This window comes from Pterocles gutturalis, unplaced genomic scaffold, assembly GCF_000699245.1.
Source record: "Pterocles gutturalis isolate BGI_N339 unplaced genomic scaffold, ASM69924v1 scaffold30271, whole genome shotgun sequence".
Classification (NCBI taxonomy): Eukaryota; Metazoa; Chordata; class Aves; order Pterocliformes; family Pteroclidae; genus Pterocles; species Pterocles gutturalis.
The window spans coordinates 26,476-38,580 of NW_010098793.1; the positions used below are offsets into that span (position 1 = coordinate 26,476).

General features: G+C 37.9%; 1 protein-coding gene across 1 annotated transcript in view; it reads right to left on the minus strand.

Moving 5' to 3' along the window:
• Nucleotides 1–12,105, minus strand: part of VCL (vinculin) — a gene marked incomplete at its 5' end in the record, with an annotated part of 38,420 nt that overhangs the window by 3,389 nt on the left and 22,926 nt on the right. The window contains 8 exons of the mRNA XM_010074251.1: nucleotides 4,032–4,217; nucleotides 4,515–4,639; nucleotides 5,228–5,530; nucleotides 6,527–6,635; nucleotides 7,200–7,349; nucleotides 8,343–8,471; nucleotides 8,983–9,182; nucleotides 11,866–12,056. Of these exons, the coding sequence (XP_010072553.1) occupies nucleotides 4,032–4,217; nucleotides 4,515–4,639; nucleotides 5,228–5,530; nucleotides 6,527–6,635; nucleotides 7,200–7,349; nucleotides 8,343–8,471; nucleotides 8,983–9,182; nucleotides 11,866–12,056 (1,393 nt within the window). The remainder of the gene's footprint in view (nucleotides 1–4,031; nucleotides 4,218–4,514; nucleotides 4,640–5,227; nucleotides 5,531–6,526; nucleotides 6,636–7,199; nucleotides 7,350–8,342; nucleotides 8,472–8,982; nucleotides 9,183–11,865; nucleotides 12,057–12,105) is intronic.

Sequence of the window (12,105 nt, forward strand, 5' to 3'; positions counted from 1 at the left end):
TTCCACAATTAATGACTGATGAAGTTCAGAGCAAAGAGTACACAGCAAGAACCCAATTTAGCAAATGTAATCTCTGTCCCTGTGCATATACTTCCATGACTCACTACTACTAGCAAATTCAAACAGATATCCCAGATATTTTAAGGATACAGGTGACAGAAAAAGCTGAACTATTTATTACCGTGACCTAATAGCTAAACAGTTTGCTAGTATAACCATTTAGGATGCAAATGACATAACACAAAGCTTTTCCATGTTTTCACGTAGAAGGATCAAGAAATTAGGACCAGTGTCATTTACGAAGCCCTCTAACAAGTTATCCAAGCATCAGAATCTGAAAAGGACAAGAACATTTTAAAAGCCCTTTTTATTAAAATAGTTTAGTATATCTGTGTAAATATATACACACACATACGTATACATACACACACCTCCCTAACCTTTGTTTGTTATGGGACACCAACCTTTTTTTTTTTTTTTTTGCAGCATGCTATAAAAAGTGACCAGTCTTGCAAACATTTGTGCTTAGACAGAAGAGACAGGCTACTTGTGAATGTCTGAACCTCATATTAGGTTTCCACTGGTTCAATCACACAATCTCAATTCAGCAGCTAACAGCATTCAGTGCAGCTTCTTTGTAAAAGAACTCTCTCAAGACCAGCATTTGCAATACAGCCAAGTGCAAGCCAGCAGTCAGTCCTCTTTGATAAACGCTGCCATACAAAGCCATTCCCTGTCAGAAGGTATTCTAATTGAGGGTGCCAATGGAGGCAAAGCACAATAGACACATTAAATGACTTCTCGAATGCTGTATACTCTGCTGTATCTGGAAGTCATTAAGAAACCATTAACCATGGCTTCCCAGGTAGCCCAAATAAATGGAAAAAAAGAACAGGTGGAAGTGGGAAGACAACCCCCTAGTCTGAAAACTGCCATAAGAAAAAAAGAACAGGCAGATGCAAAGGGAGAGGAAGCCTTTAAATATTAATAGGTGACCCGAATCAAGCTTCAATCCAGCACTGACAAACAGATCTAGCAAACTTGTGAAGCCACTCTCAGTCCTTAAAAATGAAGTGCAGACACACTTATTCATTCAGAATGGCGAGGCCCAGCAGGGATTGAGTGATGCAAATGTGTCAGCGTTCCAAATGGCTGGATGCACACGGATCAGTCCCCGGGGAGACTCAGGAGTACCTTACTAGACCACTTGGTTGCTTCCCGATGTAGAGACTGAGCAGCAGCCAGAATGGGCTGGTTAACAGGCTGATTGGTTGGCATTAACAGCAGCTCAGGCTCGTAATCATCTTCAATGTCAGAGGGGAGAGTGAATTCAACATCTGCATCATCCTCCTCATCTATATCTACACCAGCCTCAGCCGCTTCATTAATCACAGTCACATCAGGCTTTGCAGGTGGCAGCAAGGGTGGAGAAACAGGGGACAGTTAGTACAAGAAGCAGAATTTGGTAGAAGAGCATGAAATGAGCTGTTTTAGTGACCAAAACATCCTCTTGGTATCTCAGGATCCAACAAGACGGCTCTAGGATCAGGTCAGAGGGAGAAGGGGAAGGAATACAAGATTAGCAGAAGGAAACAAACATTTCACCTGTGAACCAAAGTTACCAAAAATATTGAAAAGTTACAATTCAAAGATGCAGCAACACTTCATCTGAGCACACAGCTTGTACAGACAGAGGCTGACTTGCAGAACAACATTTTTTCCTTGCAAGACAATGATGACATGAATGGATTTCCTGTTCAATGAAAGCTGTTTTGACTGCACAGAAGCAGGCACAGCAGCTGATGACTGTAGTATTTATGCAGATAAAAAGCTTTGTACAGAAGCCTGTTCACACATATGTGCTAAGAAGAGATAGCAGCAGGATCACAGAAAAACACTGACACTGCTTGCTGTAGCGGGAAAAAAGGTAAGGTGGGGGACACTGTAGAAGTGAGCATCGAAATACCGCAGATAACATGAAAAAGAACAAAACTGGGTTATGAAAAGAGAAGGTGATACTGAATGTTATGATGCTATGAATATTACGGTTCTTGACTGAAACAGAATTAGTAGAATAAGAGGATTATGAAGCTTATGATACTGTTTTGCTACAATGTCGTATCTGCTACCTTAAAAAAGAAAAGAGGATTCAAGCAAAAGTATTGTGTTAGGGTAGATCACAAGGAAGAGGTAAATGGTATAACAACAATATGGGCATTTATAAAACAACTGCATTTCAATACAAAAACATTCTACAAGTTAACTAACTGTATTTCTTTGACTAAAACCCAGTGTGATAAAAGTCAAACTACCGTTATCAAAAAATACGCATTTTCAACTGTGTTTTGCTTAAGATATGGTCTTTTATAGAAAAACATCAACACCAACAAAAAACACATAGAAGGAAGTTGTAACTTTTATATGCTGCCAAATCAAGTAATCCTCAAAGACAACTTAATTCAAGTCTTAATCTAATGAGAAGTTTCCAAATATCCCTCATTCTCTGATTTATCCAAATGACAGAGAAAGGCAGTGAAAGCTAAAACAACAGACAGTGTTCGGTTTGTGCTCCAGGAGAAAAATGGAGTACATGAAAGCCCAGAATCCACTCAGTGGATTTTCTGTAAAGCAGAAAAAAACCAAGTTGATCTTAATTCTTAAAAGAATTAAGAACATTACCAAAAAAATTTTACAGGCTTAGTACTGTACACCCCTGTAAGTATAACACATTAGAAAGTACCAGCAGACTAACATAATTGGGCAAAAAAAGCAGAAGACCGCTGACACAGTCTATTGTGATTTAGTATGAGCAAGACCTTATATTTGTCTTTCCAGGTCTAACCCATATTCCTGAGGAGTACTGTCCATCAATCCTTCCACCATGATATACATTTACTATGTATATAGTACATATACAAGCATTTTGTTACCTACTGTGTATTAAGTTCCCTATTTGGGGATTCAAGCATCAAAACACTTTTAGGAAGCTGAAATTAAGGTTTTTGGCCTGAAAACTACCTTCTGAGATGACTACTCCATTCCAGTACTGAGCCTTTATAATATACTTTATATATATACTGTGCCAAATAAATCTGTATTTGGTATATCCAGAAGTATAGGGGGAAAATAGAGCTTTTCATTTTATGGAAGAGATACTCAAACAGATTTGCAGGACACGTTTTGTATTTTTATCTGTACTTCCAAACCAATGTTCCTTAAGCACAAAGCACTGAAGTTGATTCGGTAAGCTATTCAAGTTTATCTTCTCATTCACCATTAATTTGGTGGGGAAAAAAGCAGATATTTTAAAAAACGAATTCTGATTTTTAATTTATACCTGTATAAGCCTACATCTCAGAAGCTTACTCAGTTGCTACCAGAGGAAAAATATAATCCTTTGAGGAAAAAAAGGGAAAAGCAAAAAAGTTTATTAGCATTTATAAGACTGACGAGTTCACACTGCTTTGTCATAGCACTGAAATGGTAAGGAAATAAAGGATTTTGGCCTCAATAGGGAGTGTGACTCAGTACAAAAAATAATAACACCAGGCCATCTATATATGGTCACTTTTCCAATCATAAACACACCAGATTAACTGCAAAATAACTTGCAGGTCCTTCCAGAATTAAGACAAACCAGATCATTATTCCCACAGCTGGCATCTGCAACATCCATACAGACTTTTCAAAGTCACTTAAATACAGCAATCAGCTTGTCAGCCTAGAAAGGCGTAAGTATTAGTGGCTCTCCAGGCAATACTAGCATCAAGGATCACAAACAGCTTAGCATACATGGCACATTTGTGTTCACAGAGGTATGTTAATAAAGCACTCTAGCAATTCTGAGTACTAGAACTGTTGACCCTAGCTCACTCTGAACTTGCAAGGGTTCCTAATTCCTCCCACGGCAGTGTTTTTTCTGTTGGTCTATAAAAGACTGTTCTTTGTCATTGAGGCAACTGACTTTGGACACTGATCCTAAATATACATATATATATGTCCCTTTTAGCACAAGACACATAAGTTCTTACCTTGCTAGACCATTTCCGAGCTTCATCATGCAACTGCCTAGCAGCCATCATCATGGGCTGATTAATAGCTTCTCCTGCTTTCTGCTCTGGGAACTCTTCATCCTTTTCTTCAGGTGGTGGTGGTCTGGGTGGGGGAACCTCACCTTCTGGAAGTGGTGGTTTTGGAGGAGCAAGCTCATCAGTCAGCTAAGAAAGGGAAAAATCTTATTCAGGGTAATGGAATAATACACAGGTTGCATAAAGGTCATGTCATGGGAAGACAATTGCATGAGCTCTTGCCTTCCTCCAGTTTTTCAAGTGTTCCATAATAAAAGAAATACCATGTTTTAATCTCTTCTTTTGAAACCTGGATTGGTATTTTTTAGAGTTAAGGCTACTTGCATTTATGGCTGGCCAGACAATGCATTTTATTTCTAAGGAATAAAAATAATCCACACATATCAATGACAACGCGTATTGTATTACAAACTCTGCTGCACTTACATGAAGTTGCTCGAGGTCAGGAGGAGGAGGGGGAAAATCTGGTTCCTGAGGCTGGAAGGCTTCTCTGACTTTGGCCACAGCTCCCAGAATTCTGTATCCAGAATCCAAGAAACTCTTCTGCAAACCTAAACAAAAATTGCATTACCATTTTAACCACATTCAGTAATATTTAGAACTGCAACACTACTCCCAAAAATTATTTCTATAACATACTGTGCCATGTACACATATATATGTAAAAAAAACCTATGTTTAAAAACTCAAAATGTGTATTTACAGTGGATTTACATTTTGAATGTTATTGTCATATGCAACATGCATAAAATAAAACCTGGTCTGAGTAATAGTCACTATCAATAGCCAAAGTAGTTCCCAGAACAACATTTATTCTAAAATAAATTAGATAATATTTTCTTATATAGAGTAGTATTACTGATAATTAGTGACAAATACTTCTAATAAAGATCAGAAAATCACATATTAAACTAGAAGGCTGAATCCTTTTCCCTTGAATATGCCAAAGGTCTTTGACTGCATTCTAAAATAAGAGAAGGATTCAGCAGTTAGTGGTGTGACCTTGATTTCACCTTTCTGGGATTTAAGTGTACACAACATTTGCATAAAAGGGGATACACAAGACCAAATAACCACTACTTCACATCATCTTCAACCAGTAAAAAAATGTATTTGAAATCAGCTGACTGAATCCTTACCAGGATCAGAAATGTTTCCTGCCACAGCTTTAGCATCCATTACCATTGGTGATATAGTTTTGCTTAGCTCATCAGAGGCTGCTTTAACAGCCTCACGGAATTTAGGGTCTTCTGAATTTTCAACCTCCCGTTTTGCTACCAGTAGTATGCGGTTTGCTCGTCTAGCAATGCTGGTGGCACCAGCTACCAGCATCTGAGGTTGCATATTGGCCATGGCAACTTTACATTTATCAAGATCTTTCTTAATAGCCTCTTCTGATGCATCCAACAGAGACTTAGTATCAATGGCTTCATCCACCAAACCTAGAATAAAAGTTAAACAAATTAATATCCTAGTTTCATCTGTGGAAAGGGATATTTGGTATTCCAGAGATTGCTCACAACCAGAAAATAAAGTACTTCCAAAGTGGGGGGTGGAGAGGGACAGAAGGGGACTTGGAAATCAGACCAAATGTATTACTGCAGTTTTACTTGTGATTACATGGCATCACTATCACAGTGACCATGATCAGGCTTGCTCCCACCAATGGCATCCCAAGCTCTTATTCATGTACCATGGAATGTTGCTTGAGTCAAGAACTGGCTTACACAGTATATGCAGCAGAGCTTACCTCCTCCCACCAAATTTCTTTAAACATATTCAGTAGTTTTTGTACGTCTCCCATTCATTCAAAAGGAAATATTCCTCTGACTGCTTTTACTTGAGGAAGATACATACTGACAAGGGGCTAAGATTTAGAATACCCACAATTTAATTATGGGGATGGCGAAAGAGGTAGTACCAAGACAGGAGATTACCAGACCAGTGCAAAGGATCTGAACTTTAGAAAGACTAAAATATTTAAGTTTCTCAGCAAGATTCAGTAGATCAGTAGCTTTATTTAATTCACTGCTTTCATCGAGCTGTTATATCATTTTAAACATGTTTTCTTGCCCCACTTAATTATTTGTCCTCATTCAACATGCCAAGATTATGTAGAAAAAAAACTCAAGTTGCTAGAGTGGTACATTTCTAGAATAGCAATCACCATCAAAACTAGTGGTATTCTGTCTTTCCCATGAAAGAAATAAAGCTTAATTTGCACCCTGCAGCTCAAAACACCTATGAAGCAAGGCATTTTGATTACCTTGTAACATATACTTATTTCTGGATCAGAAAGCACATTCCTACTTGTCTTAATTTATTTTTAATGCATCATTACTCTTATGAATGTTTCATCAATCCAAACAAAATGGGGAAAACATCTATACCAGCTGCTTAGCCTCAAGTATAATCTTCAACAAAAATTCCTACTTTACCTGTCATTTTTTCTACATTATCAATCCATTGGTTTTTCATGGTCTCAAAATGTTCATAAGCAGCTTGATTTCCAGGATTTCTCAGGAGGATACGAGCAGCTGATACTACCTGCCAACGGAAACCATTTTTAATTTTGGAGTATCAGTATATGATGATATCACACATATTCCCGAAAATACTTTTGTTTTTCAGGACTGGATATATAGCTCCTCATTTGGCATACTAGTTCATTAACTCTAGTTCAAAATCTAACTGCCTGAAGATTCACCGGGCTTCTGGAATTTGCTGACAAATACTTTTTTCTGGAACTTCAGTTACGTCCTTATACATCAAAAGGTGTTTATAATTTAAAAACACTTCTTGAAAGCACAAAAATATATTCATTAAAGACTATTTTTTCCACTTACGTATTTTACTCAGCCTCAAAGTAATTTTGTTTGAAGGCTAAGTCAGTAACGCTTCTGTCCAAAAGTTGAAGAGTAAGACATGTCATTTAATCAGTTTGTTCTACTTGGTATCACATACACAAATATTTGCCATTCCCCTTTTAAGTGCCAGCACTATGTTCCTTGCTGACATTAACATCTTTCTCTGATAGCAGAGGCATAAAGAAAATTCCACAGAAGTCGTCCCCAGCCCTTTTAATAGCCTTTCAAGACTAAGAAAGCAAACCTGTGGGGTAAGTTCCCTTGCCGATTTCACTGTTGCTTGAATGCCCTCTACAGTAGTTTTATTTGCAGTTCCAACTGCAGCTGCTTTTTCTGCTGTAGCTCCCAGTCTAGCAGCATGGTTTTCAAAGTTTGCTGCTCTTTCATCAAACACCTACTTGTCAGAAAAGAAAAATACATTAAAAAAGCCTAACTTCCCCAAAGAATCCATAATTTATTCAGAGTGTCAAATACCAGAGACACCTTCATAACAGTCACATTAATGCAACTCCTGAGATGATGCAACAATTTCGTTTCTTTAATCTTTACATTACTGGACTTTCTTTACTAACTCATCTGAGCAACAAAGGACACTACCACACTTCATAGCTTTGAGGTATTAAGTTGACTAATTCCTGATGACTACTGCTGTAACAAATACTGTCTTGAAATTATTATAGCTCATAGACATTAATCTTCAAATCCATAATACAAAAGTAACTGCATTTGAAAGATATATATGGGGTTTTACCCTAAAAATTGAAGCTTCACATTGGAAAAAAAAATCCCTCCTTCCACAGTCCTCAGGTATTCAAGGCACAAAATATTTTGACAAAAAACTATCCTGTCATAAAGCTACATTTCCCAAGGCCTTGGGAATCATTTTGATCATGTTCAAATCAACTAGCCAAACAGAGCTGCCAGCCACAGACATTCACATACTTCACATGCAGGCAGTGGCTTTCAAGTACAGGAAACATTATACAGCAAGAGAACAGGTTAAATCTCTTGATCAGTCTTGGCACGAATTTGACTATTTTTCATCAGCCTATATAATGTTGAGATACACAATATACTAACTAGTGTGTAAGTAGTTTTTGCACAAGAATTTTTAGCATGTTGAAGGCAACATGGTACAAACATCACAGGAAGAAATATTTGCCATTTACTGAAGTCTGGGACAATACGATGTCCAGGCATATACAGCACAATCTGCGTTCTCCCAGAGTCCAGAGACATTTGCATGACAATCGTTATGCTGTCAGAATTAATAAGTACATATCACAAGCTTGACAAAAATGGATCCATTTTTCAAAATACCAGTTCAGGCAAAATGAAACAGTAACTGAAGCTTCACATGGGCAAAAGACCACGTGGGTATACTTGCCTCCTCTCTATTGGGAGCATCAGAAGGAGCAGTGGCTGCTACTGCTAACAACTTAATAGGAGTTGTGGTATCACTAAAAATGTCAGAAACCTCTTGGGTCATTGCCTCTTGCATCCGTGTTTTAAGATCCTTAAAAAAAAGGAAAATTATTACCATATAATATTGGAATATTAAGTTTTCAGGGATTCAAATCCATAAAACCTCTTATTGCAAAAAAAAAGTCCATTACAATGGCAGCCATTAAGATAAAATGGTCTTACAAGCATGATCAATGAATTACTTTTTTGCATAATTTTAAATACCAGAAGCTTACATTGCACTCCTTGAAGCAGCATCAGAAGCTACGAACAGCAATATTTGAGACCTTGCCCCTCAATTTTGCCATGCTAGCATACTATTTTCTTTTAAAATGAGACTCTGTTTTCACTTCTAAATTGTTCATTTGGAATTAATCCCTACAGCATGATATCAATGACTTTCTACTGTAGAAAGTTTGCTTTAAGCATCTTAGTTAAATCAACAGGGGTTTTTGCTGCACTTTTTTGTTCTTACTGATGCCTCCCACACACAAGCACTTTATCAGAGGAGTGCAAATACTTCAGCATATTGTGCATTTCACTGCACAAGAGCAGATTTTTACCTTCAAGGAGTCCTGAAGCTGAGCAGCAATTGCCCTGGCCTGAGGAGATTCTCCCTCCCCTCTTGCTGCAAGGTCAGCTAGCTGAGCAGCCAGCTGATCTACGCGGTCACATTTGGCAAGCAGGTCTTGACGATAAGGTCCCATCATGACATTGGCTAAACGACGCCCTTCTGCAACCAGACCCCGAATTGCTGCTTGGCCTACAGTAGAGGAAGTCACATTGCATTACCATACAGTAGAACAAAAACTCGAAAGCATAGATCAGATGCACTATGAAGTGACATTTCAGAATTCTTGAGTTTTTAAGAACACCTTTCTAGGCAATAGAAAGGATCTTCTGCAGTTTATCATTAAGCAATTGCAGCTCAAACCATAGAGGAATTAAACTCTCACCAGTTTCTTTTTGCTTATTACAGCAGCTCTGTCTAGAGATGCATTCTTTTTAACTAGGATGGCCTGGCAGAAGTTAACCATTACAGCTATAGGCTATTCCTACATAACTAATCTGTTGACTCCAATAGAAAGCACATGTAAATTCCAAACACTGTAATTCATCTTCACATCATTACAAGTCATTAGAAAATGAGCAGGAAGAGGAGGACAAAAGCCAAGTAGAAAACAAATGAAAATACACTCCCAGGATTCCAGAAATCATGAGTAAGACGTTTCAAATGTCCAGGATGGAGGGGGGGGAGGAGGGGAGAGAATCCCTATAAAGCCCCCACAGTGTCAAAAGTTTTTCTGCAAAAAAAAAATTATTTTAGCATGGGTATTCCCTTCATTCACTTACAGAACCTTCCTGTTCTTTCACAAGAATATGCTCCTCCTCAACACAACAGTATTCTTCTTTTAAAAGTAGTCATTGTACATTAAGTCCTTCAAAGGCCTAATGAGGAACAATTTTAAACCAATGCTATCAGACAAGTAATCTAAGATCATGATCAAGCTCGAAACTACCTAGAAGGAAGCTGTCACAGAACAGACTATCCAAGAATCACTCAGCACCACCACCATCATTTTAGAAAGCTTATTAGTGTAGCTAAGTTTGGTGCTGTTGGACTGTTCCAAGATATTTTTTAAATTGTTGTTTTGCATAAGTCAAGTGCAGCCAAGCAAGTACACTTTACACACCAGTTTCAGTACATTTTGCCTAGTTTGTATCTGCCAAATACAATTACTTTAGCCATCACTTAACTACGATAATTCACAATATGGCTGCATGCAAATATTTGTAGCAGCTAACACCACTAAAGTGGCTCACATGTTTATAAAATAAAAGACACACTCTGCCTTTTTACTTCAAAATTCAGTTTGGGCTGAAGCACTACCCTGGGATAACTGCAAACACACCAAGCTATCTGTGACATGGTCATTACTACTGCAGAGAACACTTAAGTATTTTCACATTAGCATAACACTGAAAATACCAGGCTAAATTCTACCAGAACTGCTGTCCAGACTAAAGAGAGCATATATCCAATTATATTTTTTAATATACCTTTCCTATAAGCACCCTGCCAAGAGCCAATGCAAGTGAAAGACATTTAAACAAAAAAATTGAACAATGACATCATGTTACAACCAGAACTTTTCTTCCTTAAACCTGAATTATTAAAGTCAGAGGACCTGCAACATCCTGCCTCTCTACAAACATTTTTGCCATATGTATTACTACAGCAATTGATTAAATTCTGTGGTACATACCCACTGTTGAGAAACTTTGGTTCCTTCAGCAAGCCTTCAGTATGTATGCAAGCCTCATTATTAACTAGGCACTTACAGACTTCAAGCGGGATTTAAGTTACCTTTGCTTCTTTTGAATTGAAAATTAAACAAATTAAGTTTAGGTTTTGTGCTTCTTTGAGCCAACCACCTCACAGGTTACAATGTTCAAGATAAACATCAAAATGAGGAAGGTTTTCAGCCACTGCCAAAACTTCTCATGAGACCTATCTACCACCTCCTTGGTCATCTCATTCAGTATGAAATTTACTCATCTAAAAGTTTCAAAACATGGAACTCCACTATTCTGTTTAAAATATTGCATGTAAGTTCACACTTCACAAGTCTCCAAGCTATCAACATCACTGAATCTTTAATTCAAGGATCTGTCACTGGTTATTCACACAACATAAATTATCTTGACAGACCAGGAAAGGTGTGAGAAAGAGATATTAAAGGCCTGCAGTTATACTACTTCTTATAAGGCATGTTTCCACTTGTCATTATCAGTTGCACTGCCCAGACATAACTACACTACTCAGACTTAGCTGCTACGGAAAAAGCTACTGAATCCAGTTTTCAAGCTTCATCTACCTACTTGCAATAGCATTAGAAGAAGCTAAATAAGAAATTTAAGAAATAGTTAACAATAAGCTCTCAGTAGAGCAGCTCCTGAACCATAATTATATGCCCGCTGATAGCATGCTTGGATTCTCAGATAACCTCTCTCTTTAAGCAACATTCTCCTCAGGTAACCCAGAAACCATACAAGTGGTATTTTTAAGGTCAGGTTTATGAATGTTTTTCTCCTTTCTGAAGGACTTAATTACTCAGTTTGCTGGAGTTGGTATTAAAATTTGAGATACTATATTTGCATGATAATAAGAGCAAGGATTAGTCTAAAGTTTGTCTGTTCTACAGCACACTTTCTCCTTCGCAAAAGTTGTTCTTTCCAGAAGACAGAATCACGGGCCAGTTTGACTCAATAATACTGCAGACAGGACTTGGCTATGAACCTCCAGCCACAACCTGCAGGTTTCCACATCAGTGAAAAGATTCCATGCATCCTCAGCATCCCACGAGCAGTAGTTTCAGTCACAAAAATTACTAGCAAGTTTAACCATGAAGCTATGGAGGGGAAGAGCACACAGAAACACTTACCTACTCCCCGATCAGCAACTGTTGGATTGTCTATCCACCTTTGAGCTTGCTCAATCTTGCCTTCCAAATGGACAGCTGCTTTCACTGGCCTAGTATTTGCTACAGCCCTGTTTGTTTTGGACTGTAAATTCTGAAGTGATGTAGCTATTTGCTTAGCCAACGCACGGGCCTCAGGAGAGTCACCTTTCCCGCTAAGGATTAAAAAAAATATATAGTCATATAAAGATCATTTACAGCTAG